Below are 25,218 nucleotides of genomic sequence, written 5' to 3' on the forward strand. Positions count from 1 at the left end.
ATTCAAGCTTATCATAGAGAGAAGTCATTAAAATATTTTCATTTTTCTGAACCGAAATTATTAATCTTAATAGTTCGCGAACATAAACTTCTACCAAAAGTTCATCTCTTCCAAACCGAGCTTTCAGACTATCAATTACCTTGGCGTAGTTAGCTCCGGTTGGCGGAAAGCTCTCTACAACTTCTCGCGCTCTAGATCCGCTTACAGTAGCTTGAATAAGGTACTGAAATTTATTTTCGGGAGCAATATCTACATCTTGATGAATCTGTTGGAATTGGCTCCAAAAAGGTAACCATTCCTTGATATCCCCACTGAATTGTCGAAACTCTAATTTGGGTAAATTAAATTTCCTCCTAGCACTAGTAATCATAGAATTTTCGGACTCACCTGCTATTGCCACTGGCGAGTTTACTTGAATTCGCGCCAACTCCAGTTCATGTAATCTTATTCTTTCCCGTTCTTCATATTGCTTTTGCTTTTCATCACATTCTAACTGTTTTTGCTTTTCTTCATATTCTAATCGTTTTTGATCCGCCTCTGCCAATTCTTTATGCTTCCGGTCACTAACAGTTGTTACCAAAATATCTTCAACAAACTGTGGATCTTCGGAATACTGCTTACTTTTCAAAATTGCTTCTTTCAGTTCCGATATTGTGACCTTTTGTGGTAATGTTGCGCCAATTTCTTCAGCGACGAACAACAAATCTTCTTTTTTAAATCCTTTTGCTGCTTGAAACATTGTTTCGAATCGGAAAAAATGTCCTGTCACGGACGCCAGAAAATGTAAATTGCAGCAAACAAATAAATTTCACGGACGCCTTTTTAATGTTATTCAAATGAACTACTAGTTCTACAGATGAATAAACAGATACAAATTAAAACTTAATAAACATTTATTAGTTCTAAAGCAATCTCAATTTAGTGATATTTTCAAAAACTAACTAATTCGAACACTAAAAAATCAACACAAAACATTTCAAGAAGGTTGCCAACATAAAAACCAAAGTTAAAGAATAAAAATTAAATGAAAGCAGCAGCAGCAGCAGTCAGAGTCACGTGACACCAACTATAAAAACATATTACAATCTCTAACAGTGTCTGTCTTTGTGCTAAATAAGAAGTATATGGTGAAAGAATTGAAGTCTTCGTCAAAGAATATAGATTATGTCACTTAAGAGAATTGATACTTGACGGGCTTGGCTCACTCAAAATAGAATGGGATGCACAGTTGCTAACGCAAACAAATGCCACGTTTCAGTAACCAATCAGGACTGAGATATCCACACTGTGTCAGGTATTCCATTAGAGAACTTAATGTTTGTAACTTTTGACACGTACACTTTCTACTGTCAATGCTCACACACCATAACTTTATTGTTTGAAGCAGACAAGTCTTAAATTTTGGCCAGTCGGAAGCGTTTCATAATTGCTCTAATAAGGTTAGCAATTGTATTATCTTTCTTTACATGTCTTTTTTATTTTCAGATTTAAGAAATGTGAATAAATTTTACAAATAAGATATTTATGAGTTACTGGTTAATAGTGTTAATTTCATTTCCTTACATGAGCAGTTTTCCCACTAACTATTTTTTATTTATTTGTAAATCACGTATGCCTTCATAATAAAGAATTATGAAAGCATACATGATACATGCATGCTCCACTCAATGTAAATAAAAAAAAACATTGATTGAGTGAAAGGTGGATCTATTCATAAAATATGGTTTTCAGAAAGAAAGTGAAAAGAGTATTTTAACGTGCAAAAATATTGAAAATTTTCCTCGTTTCATCACTATTGACCTTGGAAATTGTAACAATTCCCATTTTCGTGTTAAATAACTTTCCATTTCGTTAACAGAACCAGTTACATCAATCTATATTGTATACGAAGCTTCTCTTTCTCATCTCTAAATTATGTTTTATAAGAATATTTTTTTCTTGCTCTGCATTGGTAAGAATTACTATATACAGCAATCGAGAAAGCTACTCGTGTACTAAACTAATAATTATCTCCCTTCTCTTTGTCCTTTTTTTTAGTTTTTAATTGTTTTTTATTAAAAAACTTTTCGAAATTTCAATTTCCTATTTTTAAAGATCAGTTTTTCTAAAAACATCATTGAAAAAGTTTAACTACTTTATTTAAGTTTATTAATAAATTTTGATTAAGTAATTTAACTTTTCAATTAACAGATAGAAATCAGCTAGACTTACCCAATATATTCTTTTTATTACAGAAATAATATTTTTTAACCCTTTGAAAACATTTACATAATTTTTAATGAATAATATCTGGATTAGAATATAAATATGCTCCCTGCAAAAAATATTTCTCTCTCATTTCCAGTTCAATTTTTTACTATTTAATTTAAATGAGTATAAATCTGTATTATCGCTTTTGATTCTCACATGTTTAATTAAATATTAATATACAGAATATAATAAACTTAACATCTCTCAATTCGGCAATAAACGCTTCTGTATAAACCAATTTATACTTTTTGGAAAGTATTGTAAACCTCGAAGAACACAGTAAACTAAATTATAAGAAAAAGGCTATAAAAAATGATTGTGTGACTTATGAATCTTGATTTTTTTATTGCTATAACCAAATTTTTTTTAATTGTCTTCTAGTGTGGATTAGTAATGGAGAGAATATATGCGAGGAACGCGTTGAAGATATATGTAAAATACCTGAACAAGGTTACTCAATGAAATTTCCAGAATCACCTAAGGAGATGGAAAAACTTTGCTTGTAAGAAAACTAAATATATATGCATTTAGAATGATAGAAGAGATCATTTTAGGTTTCAATACTTTTTTTAAATTTCTCAAAAAGTACGTCGAGGATTATTTAATAACTTTGCAGGCGGCGCTTAGATCACGCGATTTTTCATACTTATCAATCAATTTTAAAACTATAATTTAAGAAACCGGCAATAAATTACGAACGAAAAAAAGTATTTTTAAATACTCTATTCCAGAAAATCTAGCAATAAGCTTGTGACTTGCATAGATTACTGAGGCTGTTATTTACAATGATTGCATGAATTTTCGAAAACTTAGCTTAAATATTTCGGGAATATCTTTCGTAAAAAAACTAGTTTTTTTGTATTACGTAATTTGCTATAACTTTAAAAATAGTCACCAAAATTAAACAAAATTTTTGAAGTGATTGTCAATACTTAACAAAATTACTATTTTAAAATTTAAAAAAAAATCAATAAAATTGTTTAAGATATGGGCTTTAAAAGTTGATTTTTTATACTGAGCAAGTGAGTAAAAAAAATTTTTAAAAATTCATCATTCTGTAGTTTAATCTGTTTTGGATGTCTTGAAAATTTAAAACGATTCAAGTTTCCAAGTAGTTTTTGTATTTATTAATGTAAGCTATTAATGATAAGGTTGTATTATAAGCTATTAATGATAAGGAGTTTCCCACAAATTTTATTTTGTACTATTAAACAAAATTTATTAAAATGACACCGGAATTGTGGGAGATCATCAGAGTTTGTTTTTCGCGTGTTTTATTTTTCTTTATACCATCATATTTTATTGTATTGTAAGTATTTGTTATCAAATGATGCAAAAGGAAATTTTACGGAGACTTAAACTCATAATCCAAATATAGCAGGGGATTATTATTTTATAACAGCACTTAGAATACTTATCGATAAAAAGCTAATAAATTCTATTCTAGAGATGCCATACCTTTCGGAGAATGTGTTGCAAATTATCAAGAACAATGTTCATCACGCAGTGTCATGCCATTGCAATTGGTTCAGTCTCTATTGAAAGCTGGGAAGACCTTTTGCGAAAAGAATTCTGCTTGGTACAGAGGTAATATAAAAAATAATAAACATTTATAGGCAATTCCTATAACTTTAATATACAGGGAGTCTCTTAAAGACTGTCCTAAATGTGTATTTTCAGAATCCCTAAAAAAGAAAGGGGGGGGGAAGTATCTATGTTAGGGTTCTCAAAGTGAAGAAAGGCAAAAGCACTACCAAAATCTGGCAAATAACAATAGAGGAAATGAATATGATAAGCAACAAAAAAAGTTTAATTGGAAGTTTTAAACTTGAAGGCGCTTCTAATAATCGTCTTTAAGCATTTGTTTCCTCTGGTAATCATGTCTTATTACTTATTACGCCGGCATCCTGTACTGTGATATGCCAGATTCTAATAGCGTTTTGGTTCTTTCTCGGTTAAATATTCACTTGGGAACGCTAATGTGTATGTTTTTTGCTTTCATTTTTGATAAGGATCCTAAAGGTACGTATTTAAGGTAGTCTTCACAGAAAACCCTGTATTTTGTCGTATTATTTATTTATTATTCTGATACAATGGATAAATCATATACTACGCAATTTATACACCTTTTAAATATCAAGAATAAAAACTGCATACTTTTATAAATTCATGTAATAAATTTGCAAAAACAATTATAATTATAACTTGAAACAGTTTTTAAGCTTTATAAATAATAAAACTTATTAACGATTGACATTCGGACAGATAGAATTCAAAATGTTTTTATTAAATGTCTGAACTACTAAATGTTCAAGGATTGTATTTGTTAGTGACTGTTGACTTGGACAGATACGGAAAGTTCTCTATAATATTAATGCATTAATGGAACAAATTTATTTTTAAAAAAACAATTTATAAGAAATTAATTGCATAAAGTGTTTCGTTTTCCTCTTACAAGTATTACTTTGCTTTAAAAGAAAATATATTTTTTTAATCTTACACTTCTAAAATAATTCTTAAATGAAGAAAAAAGACTTTTTTTTTCCTAACTTAGCGCGCTTGGCGGTCACAGGTATAGGCGCATTCCCAATATTTTTATACTACTTAAATAGGAAAAAACTCCGCAATTTATTTCAATTTCTTTTCATTGAAAACTCGCTTACCTCGAATAAAAGTCACGTTATTTTCTGTGCAGAAGTTTCTAAAGTTTTGTTTTGGAAATCTAACCCCAAATTAGTATACGATTTCTGAATGATCATTTTGAATTCGTTTTATTAATTACTAGCCGCAAAGGCGGCCAGCTGTCCGCCACGCTAAAGGTTTCCACAAATAAAGTTTTTTAAAACATAGCAGGAAATCTGAAGATTAGTGGACAATTAAAGTGTTTCTGTCCTGCAATTTTGTCTTCATGTCCAGTTCTGCTGCAGATGTGTTATAGCTCTTGAGGATGTTTGAAGATGTAACTTTGCTATGGTAACCTAACCTATAATATAACTATCAGGTGGAGACTTGTTTTTTTTTCTTAAAAAAAGGCCTCAGAAATTGTAAAAGCATACAAAAGTTGCTTTAAATACATGAAAAGAACACGAAAACGAATTAATTTTTTATGGTATCTATTTCTCTATAATTTTTTTATGGTATCAATTTCTATTTCTATATCGCTACAAAAATTAACGTCAGGTAGACTATATTTGAGGGTGCCCCTTGATTCTCGCCAAGTTGTGATCGCCAAGCTGGGCGATGTTGAAACCCAATCGTGATTCTCAACGGTTTAGATTTTAGCGTTATAATGTTCAACGGTATACGTAATTTCAGAGGTCCATTAGTTCTTCGTTAGATACCGGCTGGTAAGGTTACTTTTACTTCTGGTCAATAAGATCGAAGGTATGTGGGCAGTCATAAAAAGGGACTTTATAAAAAAATGTCATCACCAGTTCGGTACCACAAACGCCATTTTCGATTCATATTTCGCCGAATTTATGTGACGATGGAGGTACACAGATTCTATTCACGATAAATTTAGACAGTATCTAACTGTTATTAGATAATTCTGTGCACCTAAATCTGAGAATATTCAAGCTTAATGAAGAAGTGAGTTGTTGTTTTTTTCCTTTTCTTTCTGCACCTACTCCATTAATTTTTGCTTCGATTCAAAATCCTTTTTATTGGATTTATTAATTTTGCTTATATTGGGTTCATTGCAAGCTTTATCCGATGTTTTGTTGAAATTTTCCAATGTTTTTTGAAATATCATTATGTTTCGGCCGTTATTTCTGTTACCACGGTGTTCCGCGCAAACAGGAATAGCGCCAAACATAAGTCACCAATTTCGCCAAGGGGCATCCTCAAGTATAATTTTCCCTTATCGTCTTCGCTTAAGAAAAAAAAAGAGAGTGGAAAGAAGAAGAAAAACTTATTATAACAATTATGAACAGCGATAAATATATCAAAGAGTAGCGTTCTATTTACGTATCTAATATGTTGCCACATTTTTAGTACAAAAGTTAAAGTTTTATCCACTTTGATAAATGTAAACTAATGCGAACCTTACAATTAAATTATTAATTCCTTCGTATATTATTGGTTTAAGTTGTCGAAAATTAATGTTTCATTTGTAAGGTTCGCATTAGCATACATTTATAAGAGATATGCATTTTTTAATAGTTTTTTTAATATGGCTTTTTGAAGACGAAAAAGCATAGATTTTCTTACAAAATGACTGATAACTAAAAAACTAATCCAAATTTTTGAAAAAGAAAAAAAATACTTCTTCATTATGTCAAAACACAATTATGTGTCGAGTTTCGAGCCTGGGCGAGGCTTCTGGGGCGATATATTGTGATTACAGACACACACACACACAGCCGCTTTTATTATTATGTATAGATTAGGCTTCAACTTAAAAGTTTTATACCACTTTTATTGAGACTAATCAATTATTTTACTTCGATATTAAAATTTTATATGGTCCACGTTTATAGTTGCATTTAGCTTGAATAATTCGATTGTAAATGTTTTGAGTTGCAATTAATTCGTACATTTCAATTATAAATTTTTATCATTCTCTTTAAGATGCAGTTAATTGTTTTATTTTGATTATTATCATTGTATCACTTATTCTGCAGATTTGGGGGGGGGGGAATATTTGATGTATAGTAGTTTTGTAATTAAGTTTTTGTGATTATAAGAACCGCGTTAATGTTTTCTTGATTTACTTGTTACATGTTAGGAAGACATTTATTTGTTTTAGGAGCTCCGAAATTCGGCAACTGCTACGAAAGTTTGAAAAGGAATTTACCGTTCGATTTCTTTAGAAACTGCGCAAGTGAAATAGAAAAGGACTCTAAACTGGCTTATTTAAATGATACTAAAATTCATACATCACTGCATAGCTGCTAGTAAGTATTTCATGAAACGTAATTTCATTTGTATACCTATTGTCATTCCATTAACTTACTGGACATTCACTTTCCCAGAGTTCTTCAGATATATAAAACATTTGATAATAATTTAAAAGCAAGAAATTTTGAAAAAAAAAAGATTTTTTTGAAAACCTAAAAAGTTAAAAACTTGAATTAGGTTCTCATGTCATCTTACTGCCACGTTAAAATTTAAAATAAGAATTAAAGTCTTTTATTTCTCGGCTTTTACACTTATACTCTAGCTATACACTCTTTATTTAACTCATTCATTGACACTAATCCTATTCTCGTATTTAGTCTGCAAAATAATAAAGTAAATCGATTTTTAGAAAAAATAACTGAGAACTTCTTAACTTTATATCGTTAATTATTCGCTATACTTACTGTACTTAGGTCTCAGATATAAAGCACGATAATCTAGGTAAAAACAAATTTTCAAAATATTTTATTTGTCTAAATAACTTTATTTTTTAATGACCACCATTAATTCATATTATTTGAAATCCTTGCCAAAAATTAAATTGTAAAATATACACAATAGTCACAAATTGATATTTAAGGCAAGAAAAAACAAAACCTCAATCAAAATCAAATAACCTCAGTAACTATTTGATTGCAAGAGCATATCAAAAAACCGCTTATTATTCTAATCAACCTCACGTTTCATCTAGTTGACAAATTGGCAGTGATGTTTTTCATCCCACTTTCTTCACTAGTGATTCTACAGATTTGCATGATTTAATTTACATGATCCTCACTCTACTTAATATAAATTTGTGACCCCTTGTGTACATATTTGCAAGTTTCATTTTTTGTTTTTTAAAGTTTGTTTTTCTAAAATCATGTATTCTGTGATGCAAATGAAAAAAAAATCAACTTAAGTATTTTACGAAAGATTTTGAAAAAAAAGGCTTGATATTTCTTTTTTCTGACGATTGTACAATCAAAGCTAGAATAGAATTTATGAAAGCTGATAAAGGAAATTAAATACGTATTTAATCATACAAATACCAAAAATCCAATTCCAATTTGATTATACTGATCTCCATCAAACTAATACCAAATATACAATAATCCCAATTTCAAATTTTTTGACGCTTACATTGGTTTTCTCATTGCACAGATTATTAAGAGCAATAAATACGGTGCATTTTAGAAACTATGCTTCTTATGGCGTGATGGTAAGAGATTTTGCTTAGGATTTGTCTTTAACAACTCTCGTATTTGTTGGGAAAGTTTCGCTCATGTGTGGAGAAGCTTATTAGAGAGCTACGATGGCTCAGGGATAGGGCGTTCGCCTTTCAATTAGGTGAACTGGGTTCGAATCTCAGCAATGGCTTGTCGATATGAATCCCTCATCTGACTTGCACTGAAAACAGTGCTCACATGAAATATCCTCAGTGGTTGACGAATCATGGGTTTAAGTCCCCTTACTGTCAGACTAACCATGGGATGCTCTCGTGGTCTTCCTCTCCATGTAATGTAAATGCCGGTTAGTTTTATCAAAAAGTCCTCCGCGAAAGCAAATTTCTCAAAATACTCGATCCGGGAGTTCCCTTGCCTTCAGGATTGGGTTCAAAATAAATTTTTTTAAGGCGTGCACTTGGGACCTAGACCCATTGGCCTCAGGAATGCCAGGACTGCTACTCTCTTATCGTTACCCAGTGGTCACCTGTGGCAAAGCCACGGCTGTGGAGCAGCGTCGCCCACGTCACTCAACCACAAACCCGTTTATAGGGCGGGTCACATTCACACAATCATACACACAAAGGAGAAAGGACATAGAACACAGAGAGAGAGAAAGAAAGAAGCATCCGTGCCCTGAGCAGGATTCGAACCCGCGACCATCGGCTCCGCAATCAGGTATGCTAACCACTCGACCACCTGGTCGGCCGTTCGAAATTATAAGGCTACGGGGTTGAACAATAGTAGTTGTAAACCCCATAAATTCGGTCTGCTGTTCAATGACCGCTATAAAATAAAATAAAATAAAAGAAAAGAAAATAGCTTTAGAGTTTACAGAAAAGCGAAACTAGATGTAAAAGTTTGTTTATTTCATTACGAATGTAAAACATTTTCCTAATTTGAGCTTGAAAATTACATATAAATTTTGCTTGCGTTTTAGCTATAGCATAGAAAGTGCAAGTTGCTTAGCTGAAAAAGTGTCCAAGGACTGTGGAGAACTAGCTAAAGAATTAGGTCTGCATTTTATTAGGGAAGCTGGACCGTGGAACTTTATTTGTCAAGATCATCAAAGTAAAGCTTTGAAGTTGATGAAAGATTTGAACTTCACATTTGATCCAAAAACTTCAGAAGAAGAATTTGGCGCCTCATTGCAAAGTTAAATCTTAAGATGCTTTTAATAAATTTACTAGTTTCCTTTAAGCTGAGGCCAGTGTTGTTTCGAAAAATACAATAAATAATGTTTTTAAAAATGTTTTTGAAATGTCTTTTTCTTTAAAAAATGTAAATTTTTATTAAAAAACTATAAAAAAAATTTAAAAAAAAACAATGTTTTCAACACAACAAAAATGATTGTTTTGATAAAAAATCAATTTTCAAATATGAAAAGAATTGACGAACGCACATGAATTATTTACTGAATTGTCGCAATACTCTTAATGCTTATGCATTAATAATGCTTATTCGCTTAAGGAAAATTACCATTAGCTCGGAAGAACAGGAGTATGCGTTTGAGTTTTTATTTTCTGAAAATTTACTTCGTATTTTTATTTAGATATTAGTAATACAGCTGAAAAAATATTCCAGATTGAATAACGGTAAAAAGCCAATGTGACTATACTTTTTACCGTAAAATCCATTTTCACCGGAACAAAAAATAAGAAAAACTGTAATTTGTACAGTAATAATGTTCGCAAAATTACTGAATCACTCTTATTAAATAACTATTAATGTAAAAATTACCCTATAATATTTTACGATCAAAATTGATTTTAATGTAAAATGGATTTTACGGATAATGCACCCAAGTTGCCGGTACTTTATTTCGTAATTTGATCCGGAATTCTTAACAGACACATTATCTATATCTTAGGGTATCATCTTGAACAGTCAAGGTCGCAATTTATATTGCAATTTATAGTGCAATTTGCTATGCATTTTATTTATAAATTACATTCATAAAAAAATAAACTGATGTAAGGCATAAAAATATCCCTTCGACTTCAGTAACTTATTAAGAAATTATCTTCCATTCCGAAGCAAAGCCCGAAATAATATTTAAATATAATGAATAAGATGAGAAGCAAATTTAGCGAATTCAACTTACAATCAAAGAAAAGAAGCAAAATAAGAGATTCTTTGTTAAAAGAAGGAAAATAGGCGATTCTTTGTTAAAAGAAGCTAATGAGATGAAAAAGCAAGATTTAAGAAAAACTAGAGAGAACAAACGGGAATAGACAAATTCATTTGATATGTTATAAATAAAATCAAATTAAAATTGATATATGCTTTTAAGTATTTTCATAAAAATAAAACACGGGTCGTCTACAATGTAAAAACTGCTGTGTAACATCTCTCCAAATTTTATGTTTTAAAACCTACACTATAAAAACTTTTAGTGTATTCTAACACCAAATATGGAGGCAACTACTTTACACCAAAGTAGTGCAGAGAAACAACACAGATAACTCTTAGATCTAGCGTTTTATTACACCAAGAACAAAGAATAGTTCTTAATGTTGTGAAACACTCAGTATATTCCTTTTACACTACTTGGTGTACAGTAATTCTCATCATTTTTGTTATTGTTACTTAGTAATATTAAAATTTATTAATTATAATAAGGTATGATACACATAAGAATCAATGAAGTTGCTTTTACAAGGCAATCACTAGTCATTCATTTAGGATGCATTTATGTACTATACTTTGTTGCGAGTTAAGAAAAAACCATTATTCCTTAAGACAGGGTTTCTTAACCTGTGGTTCATGGACCCCTTAGGGGTCCATGGGTCATATTTTGGGGATCCACCGACTGCTCCTAATTTTTAAAACGTTTGGATCAATAATATTTAAATAACATTGATCTTTTTTTCTTTCTAAAAGGTGAAAATACATACATATTTGAAACTAGGTGATACCCCAAATTCAGTACGGACTGCACACAGCCCTCTAATATCCCTGTCATATTTTTAACATCCTCCACTAACCGGCTTTCAGTTTGCACCATCAGGGGCAACCCCCTGATGACGTCCGCTGTACTATTTTTATTATCCCCTATCAAGCTATGCACATTTGACACCTTGTTCAGGTTACTAGATCTAGAATTTTTTACTAAGAAGAAAGCCCAGTTTTTGAAATCTGGAACATTAGACAAACTTGGATTTGGTATTCCACAAAAACCTCTGGTTGAAGCATCTCTCAAAATTGCATATCATATTGCTAAAAGCAAGAAACCGCATACTATTGGAAAGACGTTAATTAAGCCATGTGCGCTGGAGATGGTTGAATTAGTTTGTAGATTGGAACAGAGAAAAAAAACTTGAGGCAATTCCATTTTCAAATGATGTGACACATTCAAGAATAGTTGAAATTTCTTGCAATATCTTGAAAAAGATCATCGATTAATTGAAAGTATCGCCACTTCCCTTTAGTATGCAACTGGATGAAACTACAGATATCTCGAATTATAGTCAACTTCTTGTTTTTGTTCGTTACGTGTCTCTTGATACTATCAAAGAAGAATTTTTATTTTGTGAGTCTCTTTTGCAAACTACAAAGGCAGTTGATGTTTTAGCAATGTTAAATGTTTTCTTTACCAAACAAGACTTCGACAGGAAAGAAAAACTTCATTCACTTCGTACAGATGGAGCACCTGTGATGCTTGGCAATAAATCTGGCTTTGCCCTGTTGGTAAAAAAAAGTCTCCTAATGTTCTTGTTACTCATTGTTTTTTTACATAAGCATGCACTGGCTACAAAAACTCTTCCAACCAGCTTGAAAGAAGCATTATCAAAAGTTATTAAAACTGTAAATTTTATTAGACATAGAGCTCTTAATCATCGTCTCTTTAAAACGCTGTGTCAAGAAATGGACCCAGAACATGAGGTACTTCTGTACTACACGGAATTGCTCTGGCTGTTACGAGGACAGGTCTTGAAATAATTTTTCATGTTGAATATCGAATTATCACTTGTTCTAGAAGAAAAAGATAACTCATTCTTCGAATATTTAAACAAAAAAGATTTTACCTATAGATTGGCTTACCTGGCAGATAATTTTAACCACATGAACAATATAAGTCTTTTAATTCAAGGAGCCGATATCACCATTATGGATGCAACTGAGAAATTACAAGCATTCTAATTGAAGATGCCACTTTGAAAAAAATAGAATTCAAAATGAGATACTATGCAAACTTTTAAATGTTGGACGAAGTGCTTTCTGAAAATGGATCTTGGCAAGATAATTTGTTACTGAATAACTTAAAAAATGAAATCTGTGAACACCTGAAAGTACTTCAAGTTTCATTGAAAAAATATTTTAATTTAGATGAGATAAAAATAAAAGATGAGTTGTAGATTCGTCATCCTTTTCTTTGTGATATTGACTGTATCAATGATATGAACCTTGCCAAAGATGAGCTTATTGATCTTAGAACAAAGTCCTTGCTAAAAATGGATTTCGATTCAAAAACACTCGGAGAGTTCTGGTCTTCTGTGAAAGAAGCCTACCCATTGCTTGTAAAGCGAGTTATTTCAGCTATAATTCCGTTAGCTACAGTGTATCTTAACGAAGCCGGACTTTCCACAGTTGTGACAATAAAAACATAACATCGTTATCGATTGAATGTTAAACATGTTATGCTCGTTGCTTTGTCGAAAACCATCCCTCTATTCAATTTATTAATTAAGGAAAAGCAGCAACAACCTTCAGACTAAAAATTTTAATTTTAAATATTTTGTATACTATTGAAATAATAAAATTAAATGCTAAAATAAATTAAATACTGAAAATTGATGTTTTTTGCAATTTTTTTACTCAGAGGGGTGGTCCGTGACTTCTTAAAAATTTTTAAAAGGGGTCCATTGTATCAAAAAGGTTAAGAAACACTGCCTTAAGAGAAAGCCTGTTTGCATCTAAGTGCAAGCCAAACGGATGCCAAACTCCCAGCGCATCGCCTACACTTCAAACGATGTTGTACAGCCTCCTGTTTGCTAGCTTTCTGATTAACAGCAAAAATCGATTAACACGAAATAAGAATTAATAAAAAGTTTATTTAAAAATCGTAACAAATACACTTCTTCCTGTTCGCATTTAAATAAACTGATGAAATAATAATAAATATTGTTTCTTTGCAGACGATTTTTTTCTACAGAGAAACAAAAGCAAAAATTATTTATCTCGCATTTGATTTGTTTAGAGCATGTCATGCTAAGACGTGCCATTTTTAGTGATCAGATCAAATCCAATGCTCTTACAACGTCATATAGTTGTTTCTTTTTCAATAACGAACGTTCTTCTTGTTTACCAAAATATGCTGCCGAATCTTGGATTCCAGTAGGACTACGAAGCTATAACCTTTTTTATTAATTCTATGATATATATTGTAAGAGAGGACACGAATTAAATTTCTGTCTTACGTGTTTAACTTTTAAAAGCATTTATAATGTTTTAAAAGTGATAACGAAATAAAACGGAACTATATGCAGTTGCGGAGTATTACTTAAATACTTAAATCCTCTATCGCAATGTTTTTTTAACTTGTAACGGAGTATAGTTCTAAAAATAAAATTAGTTTGTTAATCAAAACAACACATAGTACAAAGAGATTATGAATACGAATTTAGATAACTTAACAAAACTGAAGAGGGTGGATACAAAGTCATTACAAAATTATTTAATACAATTGCCAGATATTTAAACTTCAAATATAACCAATCTTAGTACACAAGTAATGCATCTTGTAATGGCAAACTTTGGTTCTGTAGATCGTGTTCGATTATAAACAGTCCACTGACGATATCCTAACCTGGGTATTTCCAATCGTGAAAATAATTCGTGAATGGTGTTAATGATCAGTAGTTTGGTGCTAGCATTCTCAATTATTGCACCCTTTAAAGTATATTAAATTTAATTGCTCCCTTCATGAAGTATATTAAGTTTAATTGCACCCTTTATAAAGTATATATATTGATATACATTCGCGCTGTTTGGCATCCAATTGGCGTGCATGTGGAGTGCAACAGGCTCATGGATCATGGTTGGTGTGATGATCGGTGTAGTGGAACACCATTTTAGTGTTAAGCAATTGCTTCCGTTTATGGGGTTAAGATATAGTAAAAATGTTTACAGTGTACTTTCGGACATCATGTGAACAAAAATAATAATATCTTTGGCTAAACGGCAGAACGGATAAAAAGCTCCATTTTTTCATTTTTTTTCTGCAGCAGTAGAAAAAAGAAGTTGTTGAAATGAAAATATTTGTCGGTTACATTTTTCTCTGCTACACTCTAGATACTGACAGTGCGTTTTGAAATTTTAGTTCAGGGACTATATTGTTCGAACTTAATGGCTATTATTATTTCACATATCTTGCGTATACAAAGAAATAATATGATTGATTGAAAAAAGAATAGTTTTGTGTGGAGCTATACTTTTGTCAGAAAAAATGAAGACAAAAACGGAACAGAGTTGTCATAGACTGTGACAGATGAATCGCAGTTTCCTGCTCATTGTTCTGACCTTGAAAAATTGTAACAATTTCAACTTGTGTGTTAAATTGCTTACGAAATTTATCAGCCAAATCATTTTGCTCTATGCACGTTGCATTTAAAGATATTACTTTTATATCTTAGTATGTGGTTTCTAACTACTTTTCTCTTGTTATGCGCTGGTAAGTATTTATATTTTGTGCTAAAATTAAGAAATGCATCATTTTTTCACAGTTACCATTTCTCTGAAAAAATTTGCTTTGTAATAAACATTAGCGCAGTAAGTTTTTATAACTCAAAAGCTTCAACGTCAAAGCCAAAGTAAGAATTGAACTCTATACTCAATACAGAAAGTTTTTAAGGACACCAAACACTGAAGTAAATTGTTCGTGCATGTACAAATTATTCAAAACTATATTTTCAACTTTTACGTGCAATACTAATAAGAAAATATGAGATAAATAAGTTTTATTACTTATACGTGCTTTTTTACACAATTTAATTCAATTTGAGAGTAGTTTTGTGACTGATAGATGGCAACACCAATCATTTGGCATTAAAATATTGAAATGATCGCTCCAAACTGACCAGCATAGTGCTCTAAGATATTTAGATTATTTTTAGGTTATTCTTTTTCCGATGCCCACTCGTCATTACGATGTCAGTAGGGCAGATTTGTTGGTACACTATATTAGGTGGGCCAACGTTGCTTCCACAGTAAGGACAGATAGTACAGAATGAAATAACTTCCATGCCTTGTCCGAGATTCGAACCCAGGGTCCTTCTAATGTGAGGCCAGCTCCGTGACCACTACACGATTCGGTCGGCGAATGTTTACAAATTCAGCTGTGATTTTTTATAGGGAAATCATATCAAACTTCGACAAATAAAGCTGCAAGTATTTGTCCTAAAACCCTGAAGAACCGGTTCAAAGATTATTCGAAAAATCACTTCCTTGTTTCCGAAAGAGCAAACAACGAAAATGATTTTATTATTATCTCTCGCATTATCTTTCTTGTTAGTTTTTTTAATGCAAGTTAAGCCAAAACTTACACAAGGAATAATTTTGATAAAAGATAGGAGTTTTTAATTAAAGTTCCGACTTTTTATTCACTTATAAAGTTTATAGCATGGTAGTCTACATGGAACATCATCCCTACAGAATCAAGTAGAGATGTTTGCTTCAATCCGTTTCTTTACCAATCTGCTTTTTTATACCAATATTTGCGCAAGAAATAATTTAGATGAAAAATTTATATTTTAAATTTTAAAAAAAATTTCAGATTCATAAAACACCCAGCATAATTATAAATCAATCTTAGACTATAATAAATATAGTTTCAGTGTAGGTATATGCATGGCAAATGGTTTCCACAGTTCTGCTGACACATACCCACTCTTTAGTCGAGCTTTTCACTGACCATTGTTCACAAATATATCTGAATTTATCTGAAACGAAGCTCAATATTTTTCTCAAATGGTTGTGAGCTAGTTGGTATATACATGAAACTTTGAAATAAAATAAAATAAAAAGGTTCTACGACGTTATAGATTCATATGGGTAGACCATCTCAATTAAAATGCATTCTCCTTTTTATTGTAGTGCTCCATTTTTAAAAAGTGTCTTGTAGTTCTACTGTCTTCTTTTCTTTCGTGAGTACTATCTAATACAGCTTTTCTGCTGTCTTCTTTTCTTTCGTGGATACCATTTTATTAAATAAATGGAGGCAAAACCCAAAACTTCCGTAAATCTTGGGAGACTTTTTATTTCGATTTATTGCGTGTCAAAGTAAGATTGATAATTTCGAATAATCGTGTATTTAGCAAATGGCGTTTATTATCACAATCCATTTTCGTTTTTTTAGTGTGGTTTGGAAATGGGGAAAATATATGTGACTCATCTGTCAGAGATGTATGTCAGCTGCCAAAACAGGATCAAAAGTTGATGTTTCCGAAAACAGCCAAAACTCTGGAGAGGCTTTGCTTGTAAGTAAACCATAACTATCATTTCAAAGGCTTCGTGAAAAAAGGTTCTCGGTGATATTTTTGAGCATTCAGAGTATCACCTTTAAAAAACATAAGATGCTAAACAAAACATATTTTCCTATCGCCATATTTAATAATCTTAAGGAAAACATACAGCTGAATAAAACATGCTTTTAAACCCCATCTTTCGTATCATTGAACACAGAATATCTTTTGGTACCTTCTTCTACTGAACTTTTCGAATAGATTTAAAGAGCCATAAAGGGTGTTCTGTAACGACCACCCTTAATTAATATTGTAAAAATTATTTTAAAAAAAAGTAAGATGAACTGAAAAAATTGCGGTCAGAACTACCAAAAAATGGTACAATTTAGCGTGTTTTTGGAACTATTGGAACGCCGAAAAGCTCGGTAGTTTTCACCTAAATACTTTAGTAATGATTTTGGTAAAATTATCAATAAAATATGGTTTTATAATATGTGATAACACTTGGTAAACGTGAAAGAAAAATTTGGTAATTTTATCATGATACCTCAGAGCATGGCAAAAGAACCATTTATTCGGTAAAATTAATTTTTTAGTTTTGCATTTTTTATTTATGTCGTAAAACTGAATTTTTAAAATCAGAATTTTCGATGAATTTTTACCATATAAACGGAAAAATTACCAAATGAATGGTTTAAAATTCGTATACTTTGGTTTTAACACCAGAATTATGGGGGTGGGTTTACCAGAAATGTCTTTACCATGCAGTGTGATAATTTTACCAACTTTTTTTTCTCTTTGTGAAATATTATACTAATTATCAGCCGTTCTCAGTAATTTTGCTGTCAGTGAGTACGAAAATCATCTCGTGATAGCCTAACAGTACTTTAGACCTTATATACACCAAGCAGTGGAAGAAGCTCGCATTCAGTATATGTAAGTATATGCATGTAACAGAAGATGCTATCAGCTGCGTTGGTTTGAATTCATGTGCTAGAAAATTTTTATTTTTTAATTGCTTAACAATTTTTTTAATCAATTTAATTCGAAAATAAAATCTATAAATCTAAAATTTAAACAATGGAATATAAAGTATAAAATATAAGTATAAATTGTAAAATCTGAATAACATCTAAATAATAATGTAATTAATCTAAATTTTTCCAAGGGACAACACTCTTCTTCGTGTACTTTAGAGCTTACAAATCATTATTTAATACAGGATAAAACAAAAATGTTATCGAAATCAATCATAAAGAAAGTGTAATGAAGAACACTAAAACTAGATCGATTTCCTGCTGAAGCTTGAAGATTGATTGCTGAAGCTCTAACGATTGCCTTTCAACTTATCTCGGTTCACATCGGCAATCAAACAAGTTTTGTTTAAGTTTCATTATTTTTTTCTCTTTTAAATATTAATTTGTGGCCCATGACTTTAGTGATTTTTCGCTTCCTTTTTGATAAGAATTTAAAAAATATACATATTGAGGGGAGAGTGTTATCGATAATGTCAACGTTCATTTATCAAAAGGTAACCCACCATAGAATCGAGTTAACACATCTTATATACTACTGAATTTGAATCATATTTTTGTAGTTATAGATACACTACAGTACTCCCCACCAGAATTATATCTGTGATAGAATTCGATGAACGGATACCACTAATTGATTCGTTGCTGTTTTGTGAGAAACCGGGAGAGCTGTATTAAGATCACTGTATTTTCTGAGTGCTATTCACGGTCGTGGGAGCTCCTGTGTTGCCTTTAGCAGTCAAGTGTATACGCTGTACGTTGTGCGTGATCGAGACTGAGTACCAACCGCGCAAAGAGGTGGATAATGTCGCAGTCACAAGCAGCAAGTCAACTGTTTAATGTGGACCAACCATCGAAATAGGCGTTTTCAGATGGAAGTGGTCATTACTGTCAAGATAGGCGTGTTAATATCGAAATGGGAGTTTCTGTCAAGGTAGGCATGTTCATTTAACGTCCGGGTCACCAATGTGGGAAGTGTTGCTATTGAGAATGTCAACCATCATCTATGGACAGGTACCCCAACATAGAACCGAGTTAGAATGTCTTATATACTAGTGAATTGGAATTATATTTTTTTAGTGGTAGATGCACTACAATATGTTAAAGTTGGTGAATACGGTACACCATCCATATACACATAATATATGGTTACCTTTTTTACATTCCTTATCATTGTTGTTTCAAAATATGTTCCCTTATTATTTTCAATACCATTAACTCCTCCCCATAAGTTATTAACCTACTTCTATTCTACTTTAGAAATTACATACCTTTTGCTGAATGTTTAGTTAATTATCAAGAAAAATGCCCTTCGCCAGAAATGCCAACTATGGAATTAACGTCATCTGTATTGAAAGCTGCCAGAACATTTTGTAATAATGACTCAGTATGGTTTAAAGGTAATATTGAAAAATATAGTTTTATATTTTTAAAAATAAATGAACCTTAATAAATTAATGTTACTATAAACAATTTAAATTTACAATTATTAGTAGTGATGTACTGAGTATCCGGAAATTATCCGGTTCTCGACCAGATTTTTACTACCCAGTTATCATCCGGATCTGGTAAAATAACTCCACTACCCGGCACTGTGCACCATTACTCAATTTCTACTGTCAGAACTTGGTACCTGGATCAGGGCAACTTTACCGGTTATCCAGTGCCGCGTAATACTCATTTATGTTAGTCACAACCACCATTCATACAGTAACCTTAAAACTGTACATAAAAATAAAATATTTCATCATTTATTAATTTATATCATATTTTATCATTATTTAAATCTTGGAAATCAAAATATTTTATCTGTTTCCGTGATGGCGCAGAAATTTAGATACTGAACTGTCACTGTGAAGAACTGGGGCTCGATCCCCAGTGGCGATGGCCCATCCAGCTTCAGATAGATGGATATCTCTTGTCTGGGAAGTGAAGGCGGCATGTGCGCCGTGAAGAGAACTATATTTCCACAATAATACCGTTAATCACGATATTGTAGAGCCTTAAGCTAAAAGATATTTCTGGCTCACAACTGCCAGTCTTGGAAGTGCTGTTCCAAATAATCAGGCTGAAATGGTTTAGGCTTGACAGGTCTTGCTTTTATGCAGAATCTTAATTCAGGATGATGTGGACATTTTCGGAAAAGAGAAATATGTTCGCTAACGAAAATCGATAAATAATTTTTATGAAAGTAGTTATTTTTATGATATTCGCAAATAGTTATGTTTTGTTTTCTTCAAGTCATATAAACTTGACAAAAAAAAACTAATTTTGAAACACATTGAGTATAATTTATTTTATTTTTTTGCTTAGATTGAAAAGAAGCATGTATGAATAAAATGAGCCATCAGTATTTTTAAACTAAATTTTCAGTATTTTTCAGTATTCTTAAACTAAACTAGAAAGCTTGTTTCTAACTCATTAGCTCAATAAATTCAATTTCCAGCCAGTCTGGTTTCAAGTTCTTTTACCGTTTGGTTAATCATAGATGGTTTCGAGTTTTTATTATCTGTGTAACAGAAATACGCGTTAGTTTTGCAGAGAAAATGTTTCATAAAAGCAAATTTGCCCAAATTGCTTGATCAAAAGTTACTTTATCTTTTGGGGGTTCAAAATTACTTGGAAATGGAGGTGAAATCGTCAGTAACAGCAAAACCGCTATTAGAATCTTCTATTCAACATCCAGTTATAAGAAAAAAAATTTAAAAAGTATTGACGCAGATCTCATTGCACGTCAATCACATTTATAGTTATCCGATAAATAAAAGCGATACTCTGATGGTTAAAATATTTTAATTTAATGCACAAACTGTTTGATTTAATAAACCAAACAGTTATATTAAAATAGTTTTAAAATATCTTACGTTTAACAGATGCCTACATTAATAAATGCTATAGCAAATTTAAGCAAATCAAATGAAAAATTAATGAATTATAAAGTTTACTATATTTGCAAATGTCTCCTCTTTACAGCAAACTTTTACGTAAAGCATTCTACATCCAATTAGTCATACAAGTTTGCTTTTCTAAACATTTTCTTAAATACTGTTTAAAAATCTCTAAAAATAAAAATATGTTTTTATGCACTTTAGAACGCAAAAAAATTCCTCAGAAATATATATCGTGAAGAAAAAAAACTTGTTCGAATAAAATATTACCATTTTTATATTATTTTACATAAATAATATACTTCCCACACAGGTAATAAATCCAAATTTTATCGGGTAACCTATAGCCGGGATAGCGTGGTTGGTAGTGCGTTGGGCCAATGGACAAGAGGTCGTGAGTTCGCACCCCACCGGCGAAGACTCCCCGAGTATGAAACTGGAGCACGCTATATCTGTCGGGATCACAAAGTCATATGATTTCCTTTAACAAATCATCACCTCTGGGGCACTGGATCGGAGATTGATCGTGCTCTGGTTCAGGTCAAAATTACGATCTGCGAATGGGTGGATGGTGTGTTAATGTGCCCTCCGTCTAAAACGGGCTGTGGCGCATGTGTATGGCAGAAGTCAAACTCATAGCCATAGATGGCGCCACTAGAATAACAAGAAGAAGCGCCATCTCCCCGCTTAGGCTTGTCAGTATTGACAAGAGGTATACGACAACAACAAAGTTGAATATTAGTAGTCGTAGTTAGTAGGAGTTGAACATCAGTAGTCGTAGGCCCAAAAAAATTGGTCGGCTATTCAATGACAGTTACAAAATAAAATAAAAACAGCAACAACCGGGTACCCTTGACCTGTCAGGTAAAAGATTCAACTTGGTTCCAAGTACCAAGTACATCTCTAAATATTAGACTGAAAAGTTATTCCAGAGGCTTACATTATTTTCCTAATTGATTAAAATCATTTGTAAGCTTTTGCCATTCTCCATTTGTTTTTATGTAATTTTAATAGAGCTAAAAGCACGGACAATGGCCTAGCACGTTAATCGGCCATTGCCGGACCTCTCCTCGCTACAAGACTATCCGGTACCGAGTTTAATGTCCTAGTATACCCTAATCGGGTGGGGCTAGAAAGCTACATGTAATTAAATTTCAGCATTTAGGTCTTAGAACGTTCAGGTTATTACGTAATCTTCACTCTTTTGCAAAAACTAAGTTAAACCAAATACAAATTACGGTTCTTAAACTATTATCAAAGCTAGAAAAAAGGAAACACTTTCATATCTCGCCGTATTATTAAACAAGAAGATGATTTTAAACTTGTTTGATTGCAGAAGAACTTTAAGAAAATGTGAAAAACAATTTCTTTTTAAATTTCATTCGGTAATTTATCTGGCTGTGACGTTTGACACCCCGACTTCTCCCAAAGTGATTCTCTATATTTCAAAAACATTTCAATTGTTTCTCTCTTAGTTATTAATTTTTGACCAGCATTATGTACACTTTTTTCGCTATATTTCTTACAAGATTTTACAAAAATATGTATTAAGGGAGGCATATAACCTTCCATATAACGCAATTATATATTAATTTATTGTTATTAAATTGAGTGGCATAAAATAATTTCGAATTCAGCAACATTTTTAATGATAATAAAATTTCGACAGCAGATCGATATACATTTTGTGGGCTAAAAGCTGAATTTGGCTGTACTGTGCCAAATTTGAAAACTTAATTCTACTATGGAATTAAAATCAATATATTTATGAATTGAAAACACAAAACTTATTCTCTAAGTTACTTTATATGGTTTTGATATGAGTGTTTTGCTTGAGTAAAAATTTTTTTAAAAAAATGAAACGTACCTTCGTTCTTAGGAGTGGTACACTACGGAAACTGTTTCGAAATTTTTCAATCAAGGTTACCAAGGGATTTCACTGAGAATTGCCGAAATAAAATAGAAATGGGCACGAAGCTGGCATATTTAAATGATCCTAATAATCATCCAGAACTTAATAGATGCTAGTAAGTATTATATTTTTATGATGTAATAAAAATGTATTATACCATCATTTTTAAAAAATTACTGTAATTTTTTTTTATTTAACAAAAATTTAAAATAAAATTCACTGAAATTTTTAATTACGTTTATTTTCACTTTTACTTTTATTTACATATTTTTTATTTACATGATTTTTATTAAAAAATTAATTTTTTTTAAAAAAAAATTTATTTTTTACATTTTTTTTGTAAAATACGAGATCAAAAAATATAAATAAAATCCTTAACTTTTCATTTCAAAAAACTAAATCTTTTAGACTTCTTTCTTTAATTTTTTCGGTTTAAAACAGTTAGAAGATATAATTAAAAATTACTTTTTTTTATTTTTTAATAAAAACACAATCTGATGCTGACCCCACATCAGAAAGGTCCTGAGTTCGAATCTCAGACAAAGCATGAATGTTCTTTTATTCTCTGTCTGTCCTTATTGCGGGAGCAACGTTGGTCCACCTAATATGGCGCCCCAGAAAGAGTGATCAACTAATATTTTCTGCCTGAATAACGACTATCATTAAGGCTGGCATTAAAAAAATTCATTTATCTTTACCTATTTCCTTTATTTTTAAATTTTCTTTATCTAATCGGTTAACACGTTCATTGTTAGCTGAGTTCAGGTGGTTATTCTATATCTATCATTGAAGAATAGTAATCTATAAGGAGAAAATCGAAATTGAATGTTCTTATTTTAGAAACCATTTTATTTTTTAAATTTTACAATAAGTTTATTTAAATAACAATAAATTATCGTCAGAACAAAACACCATTTGTTTCTACAAAAATACTACTAAACTCAGTGGCGCGACAGCCCCTTGAGGGCCAAGGCCTACTGTGCCCATCTCAGTTTTCTTGACCTTGGGCTCTGGGGTGCAGCAGCAGATGTTCCGGGTAGGCGGTCTAAGCATGCTTGGCACTCACTTATCAACCCACTGAAGGGATGAACGGTTGAGTCAACCCTGCCCAGCTCGAGGGTCGAACCCAGGACCTGTGGCACGGGAGCGTGAAACGCTACTACTCAGCCGCCGGTCGTCTTCTACAGAAATAGATGGATAATAATATGCTTCTTGCAACCACTTGATCCATTTTATTGACACAAATCGTCGGGAAGAATTTACCCTAAAATTCCATTCGCAATTTTTAAAGTCATATTTTTTAATTACAGTGATTCAGTGATTTTATAGCAAATACTATTATTGTAGAAATTACGATATGTCAGATTTTTACTTTTTATGGTAAAAATGGATTCACTCAGTGTGCTACTAATGCTTACTGTAATTTTATCCAGAATTTTTTACAGTGTAAGATAAAATACTTCAAAACCCCTAACAATGTAGACATGTTTTCAGAGTTGATGTTATAGACATATGTAAAAATACATATGTTGATATCTACTTATTAGCTTGTTCTTCTTTTTTTTTCGTCACCATGCAACTGGAGACTGGTTACAAAACTTAATTCTAATAGTTACAAATCGTTATGTAAGTCAAATGTCTATTTCTTAATTTGTAAAAGCAATTGTTATGCCCAATTTACTTGTATTTTAGTAACACTATCGAAGTTGCAAGTTGCTTAGCTGAAAAGCTATCCAAGGATTGCGGAAAAGCCTCTAAAGAATTAGCACTGCATCTGATACGAGAAATTGGACCATGGAATGTTGTTTGTATAGATTACCAGAAAGAGGCCTTTAAGTTGATGAAAGATTTGAATTTCACTTTTGATCCAGAAACTTCAGAAGAAGAATTTGCTGCTCTGTTGCAAAGCGAAATAAGGAGTGAAATGGATTGAAGTTACTATCATAAAAGCAGCACATAATTGCAAACACTGTACATTTTCAAAGAAAAAATAAAAAAGATTTGAAAAAAGTTTCTTTTAGCGACGTTTTTATAAGTTGTATCTTTTTTTAAAAATAAAAAAAACTAACAATGATAATAAATGCATTTACTTAAGCAGTCACTAATAAAGTAAGATCAGTAAAGCACTAATCGCAAGAATTAAAAAATGTTACACATATCGCAAATTTTTTAATAAAAATTATGCTCATAATTGAACAATTTTGCCTGAAACATAATAGATAACACTGGAGAACTATCATTTTTTCAGTTGCATGAGATTTTTTAATAGATCTTAGATACTTTTGTATCACTGATATCAAATATGCTCTCGGTTTTTCTTTCCAAGCTCAAGCAACTGTTTTTTTATTAATGGCATTTTCAATCTAATTTTCACGAAATTTATTGGTTTCAAAACGTTCTATGTAATAACGGATAGTATAAATGTTGCAACAAACTTCTAGGAGAGTTAGGGCACATTATTCATTATTAAAATTGCACAGGAGCCCATGCACTGAAATGTAGTCATACGCCACTATGGGTGCTTCCATATTATGAACTCTTTCACTTAATGCTTCTTTCATTTTA

General features: G+C 31.5%; 2 protein-coding genes across 2 annotated transcripts; both read left to right on the forward strand.

The window, feature by feature from the left end:
* Positions 1–1,827: 1,827 nt before the first annotated feature.
* Positions 1,828–9,611, forward strand: LOC107454637 (uncharacterized). The gene is made up of 5 exons (XM_016071885.4): positions 1,828–1,951; positions 2,632–2,752; positions 3,698–3,837; positions 7,001–7,148; positions 9,298–9,611. The coding sequence occupies exons 1-5, from the start codon at positions 1,915–1,917 to the stop codon at positions 9,515–9,517; spliced, it is 666 nt and encodes a 221-aa protein (XP_015927371.1). The 5' UTR covers positions 1,828–1,914; the 3' UTR covers positions 9,518–9,611.
* A 5,285-nt stretch (positions 9,612–14,896) lies between these two features.
* LOC107454639 (uncharacterized) lies at positions 14,897–24,633 on the forward strand. Its single transcript, XM_016071887.4, has 5 exons — positions 14,897–15,030; positions 16,714–16,834; positions 19,114–19,253; positions 22,621–22,768; positions 24,346–24,633. Exons 1-5 carry the CDS (start codon positions 14,994–14,996, stop codon positions 24,584–24,586), a joined length of 687 nt encoding a protein of 228 aa, XP_015927373.1. The 5' UTR covers positions 14,897–14,993; the 3' UTR covers positions 24,587–24,633.
* Positions 24,634–25,218: the final 585 nt, after the last annotated feature.

The sequence above is a fragment of the Parasteatoda tepidariorum genome, chromosome 3 (assembly GCF_982258835.1).
Source record: "Parasteatoda tepidariorum strain Cologne lab strain chromosome 3, Ptep-v5.0, whole genome shotgun sequence".
NCBI classification, from domain to species: domain Eukaryota; kingdom Metazoa; phylum Arthropoda; class Arachnida; order Araneae; family Theridiidae; genus Parasteatoda; species Parasteatoda tepidariorum.